Below are 22,432 nucleotides of genomic sequence, written 5' to 3' on the forward strand. Positions count from 1 at the left end.
AGAATCCTTCACACACCTTTTTCCAGCCTGCAGCAAGCTGCAAAGAACTAATTAAACCAGAAAATTAACCAGCCCCATCACCTGCAGAGATCCCCCAGCCAAACCCAGTAAGTCACTCCTCTGCCACCCTAACAGCTCTACCTACCAACAAGGCTTGATTTACACTTGAAAAACATTAATTTTGCCTCTGTTTCAGATGTTTCTCAGTGTTGCTCATGTATTTTAAATCCTAAATTTCAAGACACTGAATCTGTAAGGAAGTGGTGAATTCTGGCATGACAGCATCCATGAGGCTTTGCCACTATTCAATGTTAGCTCAGGATTTTACTCAACCAAGTTCTTTGCTTAGGGGATTATGTTTATAAAGTTGTATGTTATCTTTAAATCTAAATATATAAAATTCTATATTTAGAAAATTTTAGCAAGTGAATTCAGCGCACTCCTATTATAGGCAGTATTTGCTTATTAAGAATCATGGATGAATATTAAGTCCACAAAAGTTTTCCAGCCTTCCAACTGCTCTTAGAGGCAGCAGGAGCAGCACAGGACATGCTCTGAGGAGAGCAGACACATAGCTGAGTGTGAAGTTTGCAAGGAAAATAGTTTTGTATACAAATGCTATGATGCAACTTGAACCCTGATACGCATGACCAGCTAAGTGCTTATGGAAATACCAGAGGTTTTGGTAGTGGTGGGCTGGTTTTAAGGGTGAATATCCATGTCAGGAACTTGACTTTTTTCACCTGGAATTACCCATCCCCTTCAAATATCTATGGATAGTATTTCTGCTTCTCCATACTATTTCCTTTACATGCCTTTTCTTTCTGAGTAAGTAATTTCCATATATATTTTTATCCATGTCTCAGACTCATACTCATGCTGCCACTGGGCCATAGGACTCCAGAAAATGCAGAGGAAAACGTGGCTCTCTGAAAATACAATGGATACTCCAAAGTCCAACAGCTCTCTAACTGCTCCACTCCTTACACAAACATGCCAAGGGCTCAGTCAGAAGACCCTTGTAGTTCCTTCAATGGTTAGGAACAACACCTAATTCCAACAACCATCCTTTTTCCCACTTGTTCCAGCATCACCACAGACCATCCATGTAGGCAGATCTCCCTTTGCCCTCCCCATGTTCTTGGGTCAAAGAATTCCCAGGCAACAGCTCTAACACCCTTCCCTCCCACAGCAGGTGAGCTCCATGTGACAGTCACTGACTTTGCTGGCCAGGCAAACCTTCTCCACCAACAATTTCCATTTCCATTCATCCTCCTTAAATCCAAGGAAGCCAAAACACTTAAAATCCCAGTCCTGTTCTGACCCTGACCTCATACAACTTCACTTAGACTTTTTCTGCAAATCTCACCTAATGCATTATAAAAGATGGCTACACTTCTCCAGATCTCCTCCATGTCCCTCCTCACTTCCTTCATGTTTCCCAGAATCCTGAATTTTCCTCAAATACTCTCTATTAAAGGGTTGGTTCTTGTACCTCTATCCTTATTTTCATCCTAGGGAAGAACAAAGCACCTTTAACAGCCCTTTAAATGCTCAGCCCTCCTCTCCCTTCACAATGCAGATATTGAGTAATTCCAGCACTTCTGGCACATTAATTCTTCAAAGTTCAGTTGCTTCATCACAAATCTGGGAGTTTTTCTGCTATTATAAAATGAATAGACAAACCAAAGTTTGTCCATCATTTTCAACTGTTTCTACTTACCAAGACCAAAACTGCAACAATGCCAATACTTTTTGGCAGAGGGATCAAGATGCCAGCCCCTTTATCTCCTCAAAATTCCCTCCTGCTGTTTGTAACTGCCTAATCACCATTTTCCAGACATAATCAAATCCTACCCATGGGAGTATCAAAGATAAAAAGCCTTTTCACTGAAAAAAAATTGCTTCTAGTACACATTTTGGGATATTCACTTTCATGGAAGAGCATTTGTGAGTGTCAGTGCATCAATATACTCATAGTAAAAGATATCTCCACATCAAAACTCTTGCCATGCACCATTTTTCACCTGTTCAGCCTCTGCTGAAGAGTGTGTATTTATTTGTTCCAAGGAAAGCAGGCAGCCAGGCTCTGGGGAAGAGGCAATCTGGGCATTCCTGACATCCCTCCTCCAGTCAGAGGGAACAGGGACATGTGGCCACTCAGATAAGCAGCTACAAGGGACTGCTGTATCTCTGGCTGTGCCTCCAGGGATTAAAGCAGGCCTTGGGGACACGCTGAGACACTCTTCTCTGAACAAAATGACCAGGGGAAGGCACATCAAACAGGAGAGCTGCATTTTAACCTCTTCATCACACTGAGTTTCCTCCCCAAATTCCTCTCAGGAGAGCTACAGTAAAATTGGAAGTCAGTCAAGGTAAGGTTCAAGCTAAAGCACTTTCTTCACTTGTTTCTGTAGTGATGTGGTCATTCTGCACCTGGTGCTCCCCTGCCCCTATGCATCAAGCTTGCAAGACCCAGGAAAATAATATCTGACATCTTTATTCTCCTAAACACAAGCAGCATATCCGAGGCTGAACTAGTATTTCCTCCACTCACCACTTAAATCCTACAAACAAATCTACCCCAAATCCCCAGTTTTGCTTTTGCATACAAACAATTAGTGTTTTACCAGTGGGATAGGGCAGTTTTTCAATTGTGGCTGTTACTACTTTACTGTAAGTGGAACAAATATCTGTAGCACCTCTGCCCCCTGAACACCACTGTGTAATTAGCAACCTGCTCTTTTAACCTGCTGCTTAAAAACAGGCATAACAAGGCTAAAAAAAAGTGGGAAAACAGAGAAATTTTCATGTCACAAGTTCAGACCTCCACATTTATCCAAAAAAAAGAGAAGCCACTTAGTTAAAGTGCTTTCCTCCAGGCCAGGTCTGATAAGGCTGCTGGGAGGTTGTGCTGACTCACCATGAGCTAAGGGAAAACAGGCACTGATTAGGAACTAATACACACTATCAAACAACAGAACTTTCAAGCAAAACTGTCTATTTTGGAGTTTTTTTCCCCTTAATCCTCACCTATCACCACAGCAATGACCAAACCCTCTTCAACACCAAGAGCCTGCTCTCAGCCTTCTACCCAGCTTCCTACTCCTGCTTTAAGACAGCCAGAAAATTTCAGGGAAGTTATTTGGTGCAAAAGTGACAGAAGGCAGCACCAGGCACTTGAGAGATCATGTTTTGGTGTTTTTCAAGACAACAGGACATCAATAAGAACCAGACTGGGATCAGTGTGCAACAGGTCTGCCTAAGCAAGTCACGTATTTTATCAGACACTGGGGTAATCCTGCTGAGTTAAGTATTTCTATGAATATGTTTACCTGTGGATTTGTAAATATAGTGTGTACTTTAACTGTAAAAGCCTTAATAATACCTCACATAGACCTGGCATCTCCCTTGAGAAAAAAACCCCAAAAACAAAACCACAGCTCAATTTCTACTTTTACATTGATGCAGCCCTAAGCAAGTTTTCAACAAGGGACAAAACCTACTGTACAAAGGGAAGGTCTTTCAATGCACTTGTGTAGAGGTATCTCACAGATATGGAGAGTGAACTTTACCTTGATTAAGAGAACCAGCCCAAGAAACTCAAATACCAAGTGAACAGACATGTTGCAGAGCAGGAATTTAATTAGAACTCTTAACAACTGTAGTCAGAGTTAAACAGTGGATATATTTCTATCACAAAACTTCCAGACTTCCAACATTTATTAAAAGATCTCAATCTTATGAAAATAAGGACTAGAAAGCTGTAAAAATACAACCACTTCAGAAAAAAAGAAATCTAGGTTAAACAAAACATAAGAGATACCTGAGCACCATCACTAACCAAAAATATTACACAAAGGGGACTAAAGATGTCCTAAATCCATTAGCCAAAGATAGCACAAATATTTATCCTCCAAAATAATTACTAACAGTGTGAAAACCTTTGCTTCTCTTTCCCTAGGTGACAGAGTACCAAAGTACAGGGGCTCAGCAAGGAGACATTTATCAATTCACAGGAGCACCAACAATTTCTCCTGATTTACCAAGCACATCTCATCTTCCCATGCCCTGATCATCAGGCAAAGGAAATGGTAATTAAGAGAAAAGTCAACCTCATGATCGATCCCAGCAGGCCCTCCACACCCATTGGTGACAGCAGTAAGACCAGCAGACACCACACCCAGCAAGTCTCTGTACAGCTTTTACTGCTCCTTTTGGTCCAGATTAATTCTCCACCCAGTTTCTAAAGTAAATTAAATTCTCCAGCTCCCTCAACTATCTTCAATACCAACAGTGGCATTGGAATGAATCAAATGGTCTCCACTGTATAACAACAAACTGAAAAATACCTTTGCCAAGCAACATTCCAAGAGCTGGGAATCAAAGATAGGAAATAACCATAAAACACTCTGCTCTGAGGGGGAGGGAGAGGCAAAATTCTACCCATTATTTACACATGCTGAAGAAAACCTAGAGCTGTGGAGATGAAGACAAGGCAGGACTATTATCAGTCAGGAACAATTTAGCCTTGGCCAGAGCAGCAAATAAACATGTCAGGAATACACATGCCAGCATGACAGGCAAAAGCAGCTAAACCCAAATCCAAAACAGTTGCTAGATAACAAGAACCTGTTCCTGCTTGCTTTTTTTCCAAAGCCTGTCCAAAGCCTGTACATGTTCAAACTGGAAATCCCTCTTTGCAACTGGCAAATTCCTCAACTTCTAAGTCTAACCAGGCATCAATAATATTAAACCAAGGAGTCAAGAGTCACCCTTAGCTGAGAAAGGGTGAACATTTAGAGCTTAGACAAAACAATCTCCTGCTTCACACTGTGCATTCATCCATCCTCAATTAACCCAGGAGCAAACATTTTCTCCAGCTCTGTGGCACAAGATGGTTGCATGCTAAGGTGGCTGCTTACCTCTCCATCAGCTTCTCCTTATCCCAGTTGAAATGGCTGAGCAGTATCCGAGTGATAGTCGCTGGATTCTGGAGAAAGAAGAGAAAAATAATCAATAATTGGGTAACCAAGTGAGTGAGAACACCAGGCAGAGCTTTGAATAGGCAAAGGGAAAATCAGGGTGTCTGATATCATCATCTGTTCAGACAATACATGTTTACTGGCATGGGCTGGGAAATAGCTGGACTTGACAGACAAATTTATAAGGAAAAATAAAAAAGCCCAATTCTGTAAATCCAAGCATCTGTATAAAAAGAGGATTTGGTTGAAGATTTAACGATCAGATTAATTGCACCTATCAGAGTGCCAGCATCTCCACATCCAGCATGCCCACACAATGCAATTCCAGAATGTCTGCAAAATGCAGAAGGGCTGATTTCCACCCAACATACACATTTTAGCCACTATCTCCACACTACTTGCAGAGCAAGAATAATCCAGCCCTGACCATCAAAACACTTGGACTGGAAACTATCCCAGAACACAACTGGCTGCCAGAGCAAGATGACAAAGTCCTTGGAAGACCCTAGAAGTTCCTGAAGCACCATGAAAACCAGAAAAAACTCATGGACAGCTAAGGAAAGAAATACAGCCTGGAAAGGTCAGAAAGAAGGTGCAACATAAGAACTGATTTTCACTTGTGCACAGGTTTTTATTCCAACTAAATCTGAATTATCATCCAAGAGTTTCATTATATGAGAAACACAGCAGACCATATGGCTTCTGGTACACCCCAGAACCACGTTTTAGCTCCCCAAATCCACTCTTGGACTCAGTTTTAGGACAGTTTACCACAAAGGAGACAAGAGCAGGGCCCTGAGAGCAGCTGTGTGTACTCTGCCATTTGACACCAAAATGGAAGTTTGCCTCAGGGCCAACGTTCAATGGATGCTCTGAAGCTGTTGAAAAGTAGGACATAAACCAGCAATGTGATTTCCTGAGCCCTGGAGCTACAGCCACAACCTTGGATGCTGCCAAAAGCCAGGGCTGTCACCCACAGCAGCGACCCCACCCCATCCCTGCATGTCCTGCTCTCACCAGTCCATACCACTACAGCCATTTTATGCTGTCAAGATGGCTCAGAAACTGATCTTCTCTTTTCCTTTAGGTTGTTGTTTCTCATGGAATCAGTTCTCCAATCCATTTGATTGCCTGACCACACAAACAGCTGCATTAACACGAGGGAAAAGCAGGACAGTCTCTTTCACCACCAACACCAACAAAACCTTCACTGAAATAAAGCCCTCGGGTGACAGTGCAATAAGAACAAAAAAACAGTCTTGTGCTTTGTACTATAAAAAGTGACACCCCTCTCCTACAGTGTGTTCTTACTCTTATTAATGCCAGCACAGATTGTTTAAGGCCAAACTAAGAATTTTTTCCTAGCTTAAAAAGCCCATATGAATGAACCAAAGCTTTAGAAAGGTTTGAGCAGATCCCTGATGCAGTGGAACCCCATAAACAGCTGGGACAGCAGATCCATACAGTATGGGGCAGAAATGGGTATTGCTTAACACTGCAAGGTGACAATACCTGAACCAGTGTCCCAGATGACAGGGATCCAAACTCTTCCCTGCAGCAACACAAGGTGCCAGGCTGACAACCAGGTGTCACTAGCTCTCCAACAGCATCCCTCCCTGCAGAGGGGAGCAAGCAGCTCAACTCTTCCAAGTCAGTCCTGCCAACAAGAAGCTCTATGGGAATTTAAGGGTCTCCTCCAGCAGCTTTTTTCTGGGTTTAGTTTAGGATCTTTCCAGGTTATTTTGTATTAGGGTCTCCACAACATCCTTTTCTGTAACTCTGTACTACATAGCAGTACTGGAGTTCTTAAAAGCTCACTTAGAGACAATTCCTGAAGTAACTTAATCAAGAATTAAAATATACCTAAGAAAATAAACCAATCTTATCTCTGGGTTGTCTTGGTTATGATACTAGCCCCCATAACTCTCAAGTTACAAATTTCAGACAGCAAAGCACACAGCCCTTCAACATAAGGAGTTGAAGAGATCTGCCAGATGTACACAGAAACACACTTTCCTTCATTTCTCAAGCAAAGGCATTGAGAGAGCTTTAATTAAAATCAGTCTGAAGTCTTGTCCTGCCTTCTACCACAGCAGCCCACTTGGCCACTTATTAAGGCTTCTGGGAATACCTATTAATCACTTAATAGGCTAAGAGGCAGCTGAGGTAGTGGTCTCTGGCTGACTTTAAAAAGACAGGTTTCCCCTGCACTGAAGGAAAGGTTATGGTACATGGGTAAGAAACTTGAATGGTCTGCAGTGATTATTAAGTAGAACAAGGCTGATCCAGCAAATACCACTCCTCAAAGGACAAGAGTGTTTCATCTGTGGCTTCTCCATTTTCCCAACACACAGGCACTGCAGCTTTCCCAAAGTCTCCCTAAGTCAGAGCCCCCAGGTACCCCAGCACTGCGAGGTCAGGGTACAAAACTGTACATTATTTAGGATTATACTGTTGACTCTGTGTCCTATCACCTTCTCCTGGCTTGCTGGGCTCCAGCTTCCTCCAGCACTGTTGGTTGAACATTTAAAAAAGAAACACCAGCAGCATGACAAGCTCCCACCAGAAATAGCTGGGCTGCCTGCTCTCCCTGCCACATCCCAGATGTAGTGTTCAAAGCTCCCCTGGCTGTACCCCACATACAGAAGGAAAGAATTAACACAGCCCTGCCCCTGCTCATCCCTAGACAGGGATACATACAATCTGGGCTGGAGGCACACAGGGAGCACAGAAGACTGGGAGGGAGGCAGCTAAGGGGCAAATCAGAGTTAAATACAAATGCCAAAAGTTCTGGCACGAAGGATTGCTCCAGTCTAAGACCAGGCACAGCATCATGGAACAGCTGTTCCATGGGAACAGCTCACATGCAAACACCTCCCTCACAGTGACTCCAGAGCAGTGCTGGAGGAGTCAACCACAGCATCCACCCCAGTGAGACATGTGTCCTGTACCCCAGGCACATAGGGTTAAACCACCACCAAAAAATAGAGTATTTCAACACAGCTCTACTCCAGCCTTCCACCAACCTTCAGCCATCACTCTGGACACTCATACTGTAAAAATTAATAGAATGTCCAAATACTGGGTTACACAGCACTGGGAAGTCATGGGCTCTGTTCTGCCTCCTCATTTGGCACACAGGATTATTTCCTACGACTGATACCATGCAGATTAGTTATGAACAGGCTCTGCTGCTGCTCAGACAGGATTACTCCTGAGGCTGCAAGAGCATGCTCTTACTATTTTCTGTTTATAAAGACAAATTTTCCTGCAGAAAGGAGCCAGGGATGGACAGAGAGCAAATGAACGGTCAAAACATTCTCCCTCAACGTGGTGTGATGAAAGCTGAAACAGCAGATCTCACTTACAGCAGCCTCCTATTAAATTTTACATGTGGGAGCCAAGGAGGATTGCCTGGAGCCGAGGGCAGCAAGCCTGTTGATATCCAGTAAGGAACAAACCCGAGGAAAGCAGCCATTTTGTTACAATCCTCCGGGCACTTCAAAAGATTCCCTAACAGAACATTCTGAATAAAGCCCTGCCCAGGGAGAAACACCCTCAGTCCTTCAGCAGGGAATTTTTTTTTTGAACTAACAAAGCAACCAAGTCCCACATATGTTTCAAACAAATTCCACTCCACCACAGCTTTTCACTGGAGGTATTTACATTTACTGTCCTTATCTATGTTGCCCTGCTCCAGCACACCAATGCAAGCAGGAGATACAGCAATAGGAAGCCCTGCAAAGGTCTGGACTTCACCAAAGAAGCATTATTAATTCAAATAAAACCCCTTAATTTAATTCAACTGGAAGTTTCATCAGTGATAAGAGTTAGAATTCTTTTTGCTGTCAAAATACAAAAGTATGAATCGGAAGGAAGAATCAGGATGCACTTAAATGCATAAATGAATTATAAATTAAGTATTATTAGAACATTAGCTTGAATCAGAATTTCCAAGCAGCACAATTTGCTGAATGACAGTTGGGAGCACTTGATCCATTCATGTTTCCATCCATCAAGACAAGCTGCATGGTTAATTCTTGATGTTATTACAAAGAAAAGCACATTTTTCAGCTTCTCCTCATACTGGGAGTCAGCTCCTGGTTCAGTTTCAGCATTTACTGCCAATAAAAACCATTTAAGAACAACTTAAGCTCAGTTCTCCAGTAAAATCCCTTCTCACCTCCTGGAGACATAATATTGATAAATTCTTTGTTTTGTTTCTTTCCATATCATAGCTGGTTTTGTTTTCTACTCATGGTAGCTTCTGCACTCCAACAGTTTACATCCCAACTGCAGCACCTCCATCCCAATAACAGAGGCTTTTACAGCCATAAGGAATTGATGCTGCTTGCAGTTGGGTTTTCTACAGAATCAATTTGCACTTGTGAATCCAAGCAGAAACCCTGGCTTTGCCCAAGCCTCAGAACTCAGTACAGGGTTCAAACCTCAGCAATGTCCACTGCTGTATTCCATGGGGACACAAGACTGGGTTTACATTTCCCAGCAGAAGGAAAATGATGGTTTAACATCAGCTGACAAGACAGAGGGTTTGGCTTGGTGGAGGAGAAAAGAGCCATCACAAGCTAATGCTGCTCTGAAGCCAAGCAGCACAAACATCTGCACCAGTGAAGTGGCACCTGGGGACAGCATCACATCACCACTGTAAATATTTAACCAGCCAAACCCTCATGTTTGCAATAATAGAGCACCAAGTGTAGATTCCTGATGCCCATCATCTCCAAGGTTTGTCACATGCCTGTGCCATGGGAGAGGCACTGATAAATAACCCATAGGTCACATTTAATGGCAGTGAAGAGAGGAGGAGAAACCCCACCATGAGACACTGTGACTAACACCATGCACCAGGCACCAAAGAGATGCTTCATCACATAACAACCAAGGGGCATCAGCTCAAAATTCTGCAATAACCTGATGTCTGCTCCACTTGGACCCACTGCTCTTCATCTGCACCTTTCCCAGCCCCTCAGGTATAAAGATGCAGCTAGAATGTGCTTTAAATCAGCTTCTAACATGAAAAAACACACCACAGTACAACTGCCAGCAAAAGGTTTGCACTATTCTGCAAGTGCACTGAGTGGCCTTCATTTGTGGAGATCCATCCACATCCATTCTTCCAGGAGACAATTAAATGAAATCTTACAAGCACAAAACTTCATTTCTAGCAGCTTAATAAAATTCCCAGCACAGAAGATGAGATCCAAGAGTACTTCCAGGACACGATCTCAAATTTGCTAGTTTTTAACCACCACCAACGGAGCACTCCAAGAAGCTGCTGGAAAGCTTCAGTGTAATCTAATATTCTCTGGTTCAATTACAGCCAGAACATGAGAGGGCTGCTGTGAGAAGAGGACAGCAGCTAAAGGGCTCAATCTGCCAACCCATCCATGCTCTCTCCCTCTGCCATCCCCTGGGGTTTGGGAAAGAACCACACCACAGGATGTTTCTGCCATTAGCCATCTCAGGGTTTACAGGGACAGCACAACACACTGGTGGACCTCAGACACTTCTCATCTTCCCCTTAGAGATAATAATTATATCAGTACTGCTGATTCCTGTACCCCACTGAGGGGATGGTCTTTGCATCTTGCATACTACTGAAGCCATATCAGAAGACTTGAGTTAGAACTCTAAATCACCTGAAAATGGTAGCAGTTTCCTGCCATTTCAACACAACTCTACAAGAAGCCAGGCTACTCCCTGTAACTGCTGTCATATGCTGTCTTCCATCTGGCATTTGCCACTCCACTATAACTTCCCATTAACAGCTATAGAGCCTTCAATTTTGACACACATAAATCTCTTCAGCTCCCTACATTTTTCTTCATCTCGTTAACTTGGCTTCACACATCGCCTCCTAATTCTGAAAATTAAGTTTTATGGAGTTACTGAATTAGTACCATTATGTGATAGCACCAAATAGTAGCTTGTTCTGATGATCTCAGTTTGTAGTAACTTACCTGCACTTTACTGATTATTTCCAGCTCTGATGAACATAAGTTCTTCTAGCAGGGGAAGATAATAAAAAGCAACTTCAGCAAAAACTCTATTACTTCAGTTAATTGGTTTAAGAGACAGAAATGAAGCAGTCAGCTGCTTCACATTTTCTCAGAGCCTCTTGGAAAGCTTTCAGGTTAATGATTAGGAGCTGCAATGAAGAGCCATTGTCTAACAGAGCTTTTAAAATCAGAAAAAAGTACTAAAGCAACAATTCCAGCATGAATTAGCAAATTTGGAAATGCAGAAACTGAATTCACACTGCAATACTTCTAAGTAAAAGAAGATGGCATGGATTCACCCTGCTGCTCTCAGACGACTGCAGAAGCTCTACCACCAACTCAACACAAATTCAAAACTACCTGGGAAGGCCTCTTCCAGCATTTCAGCTATGCTCACTTCCACAGCAAGAGACCTGGGGTTTGATGACAAGACACAGAGAGATGTTAACCCTTATCTTATACATCCAATCTGAGGAAAACTTTGATTTCTACTTCCTTTTGCTACAGTTCTGGAGTATAAAATCCATCCTTTAAAGAGGAAGGACCCACTGATGTTTTACTGTCCACAACAGCAGTATCACCCAAAGGATTTCTCTCCTGCTGGCAGCTCCCAGCACCAGAAATCCCAACAGATGAAGGAAAGCTCAGCAAAGCTGGGTAGATAATATGAGCCCAGCTCTGGTTTCTGGAGTCTCTGCTGAGCACATGGGTGCCAGAGTACACTGCGCAACAGCTTTATTCAATTCTACGCCTCCCACTCAAGGATTTGCAAAGACTTGCTTTAAAAGAGTAGGAGAAGGTGATGGCATCATTTCCATATAATTCTTCCAGTTTACTATTTCAGCAGCTCTGTAATATCTCCCCATCAGCTGTGGAGGAAGTGAACAGCCCCCAGCACTGCAGCCAGGCTGGGCACGAGGTGAGAGCAAAAACCCTGCAAGTTTTGGCTACCATGAATGCAAAGGGCCTTTGTGTTCATGCAGGTAAACTCCAGGTGCCTGGCAATCACTAATTTCCCCCTCAAGTCAAACCTTCAGTCAACATCCAGTGTCACACAGTTGCTCTGACAGGATGAGAGTCCATGAAATAGAAATGGATATTCAGGAAATCAATAATGCACCTCTGTGTCCCCATCACAAATGATGCACGGTCACCTTCCCTGCTTGCCAATACAACACCACTCCCACAACCAGTGTCCACAGAGCGTATCTGAGCTCACTTCCCTCTTGAGACCACTGCTCTTCCAGACCTCCATGTTCCATTTTTCCTCTTCTATCCAACATGACCCCAATCTTACTGAAATCCTCACCCCACTGCACTCAGTTTGGACCCACCATGTAGTCACTGCACTGATCGTATATATGGATCACAAACGTGTCCAGCACTATCAGACAAAAAAACTGGGGTTTTCTCCAGATCACAAGCATCCCTAAGTGAGAAAGAAGATCATTAGATACTTTCAATTCTACAGTCCCTACAAGGCTACACACACAGGGACAGTTTAAGTTCTTCTCTCAGACCCATATAACAACTCACTGATGCCTGGCTTGAATAAAATACACTATGTTGCTTCAAGTAGAAAGCAAAAGCACATTTTGCCACAGAAAGAAATTATACTGAATGAAAGCAGTGACTGACAGTAAGCACCAAAACACCATGGCTTGGCCCAAGAGCATAGGTCAGAAATCTCTATCCCTGCACAAGATTCCAGAGAGGCCAGGGAAGACTCTAGACACCCAGAATGGCTTAGCTCTATTTCTGCCTAGGAGATGAAGTGACAGCAACTTGGATTACAATTTTAATCTGAAACAGGGCAGTAACTGGGCAAGACCAGACCAGCTCAGAAAATATTTATTCAGCAGCAACACAAACTCACACAAGCACAGGCTCCTGGACTTGCCACCAGAGTCATGATGGGAGCACAAGTGACCAGACACAGAAACTGACTGGGTAAAGGGGGTCGCTGGTTTATTTTAAAACAGACAGAATCACCATGTCACCAGACAGCTGCACTGGCACAACCTGGACAACAGGGACTTGCTTCCAAGAAATCTGTTAGTCTGCCAAGAGTCATGTGTCAGGCATGTTAAAGCTGGATTGTCCCATATGAACAGACCCTCAAATCTTTGTCCCAAAGACTGTAAAGCATATTGGGGTATACTATGATGGCAGGTATAGTCAAGGTCCCACTTTTTTCCTCCATTACCCCACCAGCTATGAAGAGCAAGTCCTCATCCTCTTCACCCCAGAGTCTGGGAGGTGTACACACCTGACCTACCAAATAGCAGATCTTGATACTAAACAGTGGGAATGCTGCCAGTATCTACTACCAAGTGTCCTGAACAGAACCACATGAGCCTGACAGAAATACACTTTATTTTAAGGTCTTTTATTAGTCAATGTTGGAAAGACTGGTCATGGCATATGTCAGGCCAGCTACCCATCAAGCTGACAAAAGGAAACAACCCAAAGCACATTTCTCATGTGCTGACTTCAGTGACTCAACTCCTGAATGAACTGTGCCTTTCTGGGAAAAGTACAGGTCTGCTGATGTGAGCTCCAGAAACTGTCCTGTTTGCAGGCAGAAATGGATGTTAAAGAAATAAAGCTGAAAGATGAACTGCTTTCTGCTTTCTTCCTTTAAATCATTTTGTACAAGTCTTCTGGAGTCTCAAAAATACTTTCCCTGCTCTTTTGCCTCACTGCAAAATGTACTGGTACATTGACTTGGCTCTTTCACCACAATGTGCACTGGGAGGGCCTGGCCCAGAGCCAGAGGAACCCAAAGGGCTGTATCCATATCCCAGGATTTAAAACTCTGTAGAAGAATGTTCTTCCACACCAGGGAAGAAAACTGCTGGCTCTGCTGGCTCCTGCAATGTAAGGAACAGGCACCTCAGCTCTGGCCAGTGAATCATTTCCTAGTACCTGGGAAACAGGTACAGGAACAGTACCTGGCACTTCATGGATTTTGCACACCTTTAGGACAACAGAACTTGTCTTTTGCTGCTTTAAGCTCATTCAGAGGCACCACCCAGTCCAGGGCAGTGTCAGGAGGCAGGTATGAGCAGATCAGTGGAGAAAGTATCAGAAGCAACTTGAAAAAATAATGATACCATGGCATAGCTGAAATGTTTAGAAGAAATCAGTAAAGCTCTATGAGGATGAAGGTATTTTTTCTAATTCTCAGCATCACAGTTATAGTGGGAAGGATAAATTCTGAATAGCTTGTGGACTTCTTTCACAGCATGTCTGTCTATAGGCACAAACATGTGCTATGAAAACAAGTAACTGATTTTCTGGGTTAACTTTTATAAATTCTTAGCAAAGGGCTCTCAAATTGTCCTTCCAGATGATGACTTAAAAGGTGTCCCCTCTACAGACAATGTATAAGCAGAGGATCAGCCTTCAAGGATGTTCAGCATCAATGTGCCTCTCAAACACTGCTGGTTATGCAGTGATCTGGGTGATCTGCTGGAGAATACATATCACAGGCTGCTTGGGCACAAAGACATGTGAGTTGTTTAACAGAGAAGATATTATTCAGCCAAATTCTGTATCACCTCAAGACAACCACTGTTGATTCCTAAAAATCACAGGACAACCTGACTGTGAACAGAGCTTTATCCCCAAAAATTAAGAGTCCTCAGACTCACAGGCATTTGGGGAAAATAACTCAGTATGCAAAAACCTCACAGTAACATGCCTGTGCAGCCTGTTCTGATTCCTGACTTCCAGCTCAGAACACTATAATTAACTTTTTCCAAAAAATAGGCAGGAAAAAGAAAATGGCAAGGGATAATAACTTCTTCCATGAGCACAAAGAGATGGCACCCACAAAGCCCTGCAAGTTAAAGATCTACCATGGTAAGTAAACAAAAGTCATCTCAATGAATAACTTCTCTCCTTGCAATAGCCAGGTTACTTAAAAAATATTTGGATACATAGTCTCCGATGGCATGCAAGTGTTAACCCCTTCAGCGATAGTGTGACTGACACAAAAATGGGCTTGGCAGAAGAATTTTTAGCTGGGGGCAAATTACACGAGCATTTTTGGAGAACAAAAATAAATCCTTCACATTCTTCTATCTTGTCTTTCTCCTCCAGGCCCGAGTGAGGTGAGCACTTGGTACTTTTCTTCAGTTCTGTCTCTCATTGCTTCTGATTTTGTCCTCTCTTCAAAGGAACATCCACTTTTATCATCCTTTCCCTCTTCACTGGGGCAATGAGGAAGTTTTCCCATCACAGTGAAGCATCATCACATTTCACAGTATTTCAGGAAAGAAAAAACCACATTCCTTAGGGTGGTTTCATCTCCCCATCACAGACAAAATATGTTTTAAACACCCAGTGTCACCCTGACAAAAAGGTAAAAAATTCATTCTGGTGATGCCTATGCCTTAGTCTACAACTCTCAATCAAGAAAAAAATAATAATTTAGCCATCTTAAGAAACCCTTTAGGCCCAGGAAACCATTGCCAATGCAGCAGTGGCTTGGGGATGTAATCTTTGGCAGCATCTTGACACTGGCAGCAGCCCCAGTGCAGATGTGGTTGTGGCTTATACCACTTCCCTGCAAAAAGCAGCTTTACCTGCAAAAGCACTTTGTTCTGTTGGCACAACCTGCATCTGCACTTGGAAAACCTGCCAGCATCCTTTTCTCAACAAGCCTCTTCTAGCTCAGATCATTTTTTAATGATGACTTCGCAGTTTATTTACCACACTCTGCTCATTTATTCTTACTTAGTTTTACAGCCAACAAAATACAGCCCTGGCAACACATTATTTTATAAGCTGGGATTTCCACTACAAGAAGTAATTTTGCCTGTTTACACCCCAAAACGTTTTCCTCCAAGGGCTCTGCAGAAGCCACCTTTGAAGAAAGGATATTCTGGAGGAATGAGGAGTTCAGCAATCACTTGTTAGCTCTTGTTCCCAACAAGATACATCTCAAAGTCTAAATGCAGTCTCTAATTGCTGCTGGTATTTTTTAACCAGTTACCTGAGCTCCCTTGAGAAAATAGTCTGGCAGGATCTGATACAGAAATAGCAGAACACAATTCATACAGCAGTGGGGGGGAATGGGAAACCTCCAGTGTTTTCACCAATTTCTCATTTAAAGGCTTTGAAGGCTTGCTTCTACACAGACTGACACTCAATCACAAGTGTTTCCACAGTTGCTAAGCCAAACCAGCAAGTAGGTGCAGATTCCCTATCTCTATTACCCTTCGATAGGGAATGGGAAACTAACCTGGACATGTAATTTTGCATCTGATGGACTGCACAGTAGCTGACAGGGATATCCCTTGTTCCTCTCCCATTAAAATACCCCCTTCATCAAGACACTGGGCTTCTGCAAGAGGAAAAACCCACCTAATCAGCCCTGCCTTGTAACTGCTGAGCAGGGTAGCAAGAGGAATAATTACACTAATGACTGGTGAATAATTGAGTGCACTGAACAGGCTGGCACCCAGCCTCCTCCAAATCCCAGTGCTGCCTGCAGAAACACCCTGGCAAAGGACAACAGGGAATTACACCATGGCACACGAGAGTGACACAGATCCCAAACACCCTCCCTCCAGTGTATCAGTATCCATCATCCCCAAAGAGAACTCCAAGTCTTTGCACTCCTCCTAGAAGTTATTATCCTAGCCAGGAATGGTTTTGTGCACATTTTCAACCATCAATTTCAGCTCTATTAACAATACAAATAAGAACATTTCAAACATGTCATATTACCAAGTAAAATAAAGAGACTGGGTATTACAAAACAACTTAATGCATATCTAAAATGTGTATAAATCAAAGAGTATCACCTCAATTTGCTCAGATGGCCTTTCAGTCATTGCAGAAGTACTACAAATTGTCAAAACAAAGCCATCCAACACATTACTGCATTGACTCTTCATAGAGTACAAAAACTGTTAATTTTTTAATTGAGTTGGTATTTTATATTACAGTTATTCTCCTCTGTGCACACTAGGTGAGATTTTACTCCAAGGACTTTCCACTTTACACTGTTGCCCCCAGAAGAAAAATTATGCTGCTAACTAAGAGCTGGAATGTTGTTCTTCTTCCCTTTTTATTAAAAAGCTGCTGTTCAGCCTAGTTTTAATACACATTGTTTAATAAAGCTCTGTCACTTCCAAGCTCCTGCTCTGGAATCCAACCTCAAGACATGGCTCTCCCACACTCTTCTTTCCACACCATTCCTTTCACTCCCTATTTGTAAGATCCTAGATAACTAGGAGTTAACTTAAGACTAAGTTTTTCTTCCCACACAGGAAAGCTCAGTTGCAAGGGAGATTGTTTATACATGTGAGTCCTCCTGGTTTCCTCTAATCCCTCTCCACATTTCTATCTGCCAGACAAAGGAATGCAGATTGCATTTGTGTTTTGTTGCACAAGAACACACCAAGCCCACAGCTACCAGCTGAAGAGGGCATCAAAATGTTGAAAAACTCTCCAGAGACCTTTCCAAAATTAAATATGCACACAAAGCAGGCCAAAGAAATGTTGAGGTGTGGATGCACATCCATTTGTTTTGCTGATGGAGTTGAACAATTCAAACACCATCACTTCAGGCACCTGGAACAAAGCAGCTGCTCATGGGGTCAGAGGGCTGAGCAACAAGAGCAGAGAGAAGACATTTTTAACTGGAGAGCTGCCTGGTCCCCTGCATTCTACAGCCCTGCAGACAGCTGTATCCAGACAGGGAATGGGAACTGTTCAAGACCAATATCCAGGTAACCACAGCTCTGTTGTGGATGCATGTGTCTGTACATCCCAAAAATCACCACTGGGGATAAGTGTCAGGCACTCAAACACTAGAACAGTTCGAGTGTGTTGGTGTTTAAGCCAACCAAGCCCATTCCAAGTGCCCCAACTCAGAAAACCAAAGGCAAACCCCAAAAAAGTGACGTGGAGCAAAGCACTGCACTGTCACTAAAACCAAGTCCATGCACACATCAAAGCAAGTACAGGATGGTAAAAACAGCCATGGCCTGCTGTGATTTTTATACAAGGGTGTTGTTCAAATACCAGCTCCTTCCTCTGTGGCTCTGGAAGTGTTTTGCTGAAAAAACAGAGAAAAAACCTTTGCAGGGCAGCACCCAACACGCTCCTTCAGAGGTTGACCCAGTCATGAACACCAGGCAGGAAGCAGGAACCTTCAGAACCACTTCAAATTTTCATTTCTTTACCTTGGAAGAAAGTTTCTTCAGGCTGTCTCCTTAAGATTTGCAAATATTAGTTCAAAAAGAAAATCTTTGAACTAACACTCGAAGAAGTCAGTTATTTTGGCATTTGACTACTTTCAAGTGCAGTTATATAGATTCTTCTGGTTCTACTAAGTTTTTTTACTGTGTGTTCTCCACTTTGAGAGGACTTTAACTGTGCCCAAGTAGAATCCTTTGGAGCAGGAACTCCTACTCTGTCCTGATTATCTGCTGGGAAACAGAATTTAGAGTCTGCATCCTTCATCTGGTGAAATTACTGCAACAATCACAAACAATTTTTCTAAAGGGTTGCAAAGGCAGTAAGAATATATCCAAGCTTTTAATTTCAAACATTGAGATTATCTCCCTCCAGTTCCCAAATTCCTCAAATCACAAAGCAATGAAAGCTTCATCTGTTGTGAACTGAAATGCACATGAACAGGTCTATTTGTGGTGTCACAGTCCATAGAGAGTCCCTCCCCCAGACCAGGAAACCTTTCACACCTCCATGTTTGAGACACAAGTACTCTCTCACAAGACCTAATTTTGAAGCAGATGGCCAAGACATGATCCTTGCACTGCTTGTCCCTGGAAACAAGAGGTGCCACATGGCACATGGCTTACTAGCATGCAAGTTTTTAACTAAGGAAGTTACAAAACCAGGAATATTTTAGAAAGACTGGAAAGAAGGACCTTAAGGTGCCAGCACCAGCAGAAACCACCAGCAGACTAAAAAGTGCTCCAGCAGCTCCTAAAGCTGCCCAAAACTCAAGACAAGACTGCTGGCAATGCCAAAATGCCCCACAACTGCCCAAGATACTTTCAGGAAGGCTTACTCACTTCTTCCAAGTGACTTTGATGCTGTCAAAAGCTATCTATGTCAGGTTTTGGATCTGAAATGATTCCAAACATCTGGGAAAAGTTCAGCCTCTAAAAACAAGGAAAAGACTCAATGCCAACAGTTCTGTTTGAGTGGTTCAAACTCTCACCACAGTGAGCTGCTCTGACTACCAGAGATAATGACCTGGTATTGCTATACCACCTAAACAAGGGATTGCTCCTGAAAGAGCCTCTGCACTTACATGGGCAACCCCAATTCAAGAAAGGAACAGAGTTTTGAAGTATAAACCCAGTTATACCTGAAATAACTACTGAGGGAAGCCCTGGATGGCAGTTTTCAAAGCAATTATTTAAACTGTGTTTCCATCACAGCTCAAGATCAAAAGCTAAGAGCAAGGCAAGGAATTCTATACAGGCTGAGCTCAGGGTTTCCAACACCTTCAACACCAAACACCTGGGATGGTGAAAATACTTAAATATTATCAGCATTGCCACTATCAAATTACTAATGATTTTTCTCCAGCTGACTACCTCGTCCCCTCAGAGACTCCTGCACCAACATCCCACACAAAGCAGCAGCCCTCTCCCAAACCTCAGGCATCTGTATTCTAGGCTGTGCTCAAATGCACCATTTGGCATTACTGAGCAGCTACAAACCCTCCCAAGGTGTTTTACAATAAATGAGGCTGCAATTTCCTTGCAGTTGCTGCAGCTACTAAATGACTTGATGAAATTCAGCAGCATTATGCACTTGTATGCACCCAACAGCCTCCAAACATCCTTTGTAGCTGTCAGGGATCCAGCGTAGCCAGCAAAGAGAAAATACCATTTACAATTCTCAGATCCCAAAAATTCCAGAAGTACCAGAAATCTGGAGGACTGAGTTTTGTGGAGAGGACCTCCAGCCTTTACAGGTACTGACAAATTCCAGATTCTTTTCCCAGTTAATTAGCTTTTCTAAACAGAGGAATGAGTTGCTACCTTTTCCAGAAAAAGAAGGCTCCTACAAAGAAATTCTGGATGAAAACATTGACTTGATGTTAATACAAGCACAATGTGGAGATCACCATCATTTTCTTCACCTATCACACCTGACACCAAAGCAGAACCACATTCTTGTTTGTCTCATTAATGGAGTAAAGGGGAAGAGAAATTAGTTTAGAAATAGAAAACTGAAAACCATTCAACAGGTGCCAAAGACACAGGACTGTCCTACATTTCCAAAGGGCATTGGAGCTTTGGGGTTTATTTGCTATTAGGAACTTGAACTTGTGCAAGGTTAAAACCAAGGGGTCAGAGCTTGGGACAAGTATAAAAGGGGAATCTATTTTATTTTTAATGATGTTTTAACACCCAAAAATAGCTCTTGTTTTGCATCAACTGCAGTCTTAACTCTGACTTCGTGGCACAGCTTCCAATTTATAGCAGAAATAACCCTGAAATTAAACCCACAGGGAATAAGCAACAATTGTATTTACCATTTAGTTTTAGCTTTCAGGAAACAAATATTTAAAAGTAGCTAAAAACCAATGACTGTTTTCAGTTTCACTTCAAAACATCCCAAAAGATCCCCATCTGCACCCCAAGAAAAAGGCTGCTTTGCTGTGATTTTGGAAACACTACATTGAGACAAAAGCAACCAGCATCAAATGTTTTCACACGTGGCCAACCATGAGATTTGCATTTGGCCTAACAGAAAAATAAAGCACAAAGCAAACGGGTCATATTTAAGTACAAAGTTGAAGTTCTTCCGGAGACTTAAGACTTCTACCTGGTAATGCTGAAATTTAAAGTAATATTAAAAAAAAAAAAAATTGAAATACTCAGAATTACATGCCTTGGTAGTCAGGAACAGACACCATGTCATTTCCAAAAGGTCTGGAGTGATTGCTTATACAAGATTCCAGGAATGCTTTGTCACAATGAAGTTTATTCCATTCCTTGGAAATATTAAATGCATTCCTACTATAATGAAACACCTTATAAACACCACGTGACAGAAACAGGGGGTTTAACAAAGCATTTCCTTCCAGCATCATAACATTTAGGCCCCTGACATGAATTTTATTATCAAATAAGTAACCACACGAGGAGGTTTGTTAATGCACCTCACGCTGCAAGAGGACCCGGATGGAAGCAGCACCAGCCTCGAGTGCTTCCACCCACAGACTCCCACCTAATGCTGTCAGGCAGCTCCAAGCATTTCAAATTTCTAAGATGTCATCTCCAGCATTAAATACAGTTTTAAGCACTACCCTGTGCAACAAGCAGCAAGTCCTGTTGCTCATTGGCAAATCATTCCTGTTTTGGGCAATACCTTTTGAATGTACTGCCCACAGTGTGCTGAATTACAGCACTGGGAAGATTTCCTCAGTTCTGTTTGGGAATCAGGATGTTTTGTCCAAGCAAGTGGGCAGTCCAAGCAAGTGAAGCCACTGTTTAACAAGACCCTTCCTGTAACAATGGGTTTGCACTAGTTGTGACAGAGCTCTATTTAACCAGGGTGTGTAACTCCAGGGGCCTCTGGGAAAGCCATTCCTCAACAAATAAGGGTTTATAACTTCAGAGTGGTCTGGGGTTTGGGCTTGTTTTAATGGCAAAGCTTCCACCAGAAAGAACCCTAAACCTTGCTTCCAAAGAAGTCATCCAGCTCCATCATGTACATAGAAACCTGTACTTGCTGCAAAAACTCTGATGTTACACCTGACCTGGTCTGCTCTAAAAAAAATCTAATTTAAAGCCCTTAATCAAAAGTAAAGGTATTTTTGAGCTAGACTAAGTTTTTGTTTGATCCAAGAATGTCACATCCTTCCAGAGAAAGCTCAGGTTTGAAGCTCAACATGCTCACAAGCACACAGCAGGCCAGGCACAACACCCAGACACATCCAGGATCCTAATCCCTGCTGTGGGGTGGGGAAAGAAAACAAGAGGCTCAACTCCTTGTTCTGCCACCTCCAAGATTCATCACAGTATTTTCAATACCTCACCACAACAAAGTCCAGGAAGAATAAATATGGTCAGTGACATCACAACAATGTCATTGGAATGCTCCAGAAAAAGGCAGGCAAAAAGGGGAAATTAATCCCACCTGGAAGTACTGGAATTGCACAAGGTTGCAACAAAGCAAGGAGAACACTGGGCCAAGCCAGGCTACAGAGACACATCATGTGCCCTACTCAGAGCAGAAATAAATATGCCATTCTAAACATTTTTCAAGTTTATTTTCAGGAAAAAAAAAAAACCAAGAGTGAAAATAGAACTAGCAATCTGATATAAATTTAAAAAAAAAGTGGCAGAGGATTATTTGGACAGAAGTTCACAGAGGAAAAATATGGGGAAGACACTCAACTGTGGGAAAATGCCTTTGGTA

The 22,432-nt window shown here is 42.6% G+C and overlaps 1 protein-coding gene and 1 long non-coding RNA gene across 3 annotated transcripts in view; one reads left to right on the forward strand and one right to left on the reverse strand.

The window, feature by feature from the left end:
- Positions 1-22,432, reverse strand: part of ARIH1 (ariadne RBR E3 ubiquitin protein ligase 1) — a 48,844-nt gene that overhangs the window by 22,575 nt on the left and 3,837 nt on the right. For both annotated transcript variants that reach the window (XM_079318382.1, XM_079318381.1), the window contains exon 2: positions 4,926-4,993. In XM_079318382.1, the coding sequence (XP_079174508.1) occupies positions 4,926-4,993 (68 nt within the window). The remainder of the gene's footprint in view (positions 1-4,925; positions 4,994-22,432) is intronic.
- On the forward strand, positions 974-14,400 carry LOC306808171. The gene is made up of 3 exons (XR_013775918.1): positions 974-2,375; positions 4,884-5,035; positions 5,390-14,400. It is a non-coding gene; the product is annotated as an uncharacterized lncRNA (long non-coding RNA).

The sequence above is a fragment of the Erithacus rubecula genome, assembly GCF_903797595.1.
Source record: "Erithacus rubecula genome assembly, chromosome: 14".
NCBI classification, from domain to species: Eukaryota; Metazoa; Chordata; class Aves; order Passeriformes; family Muscicapidae; genus Erithacus; species Erithacus rubecula.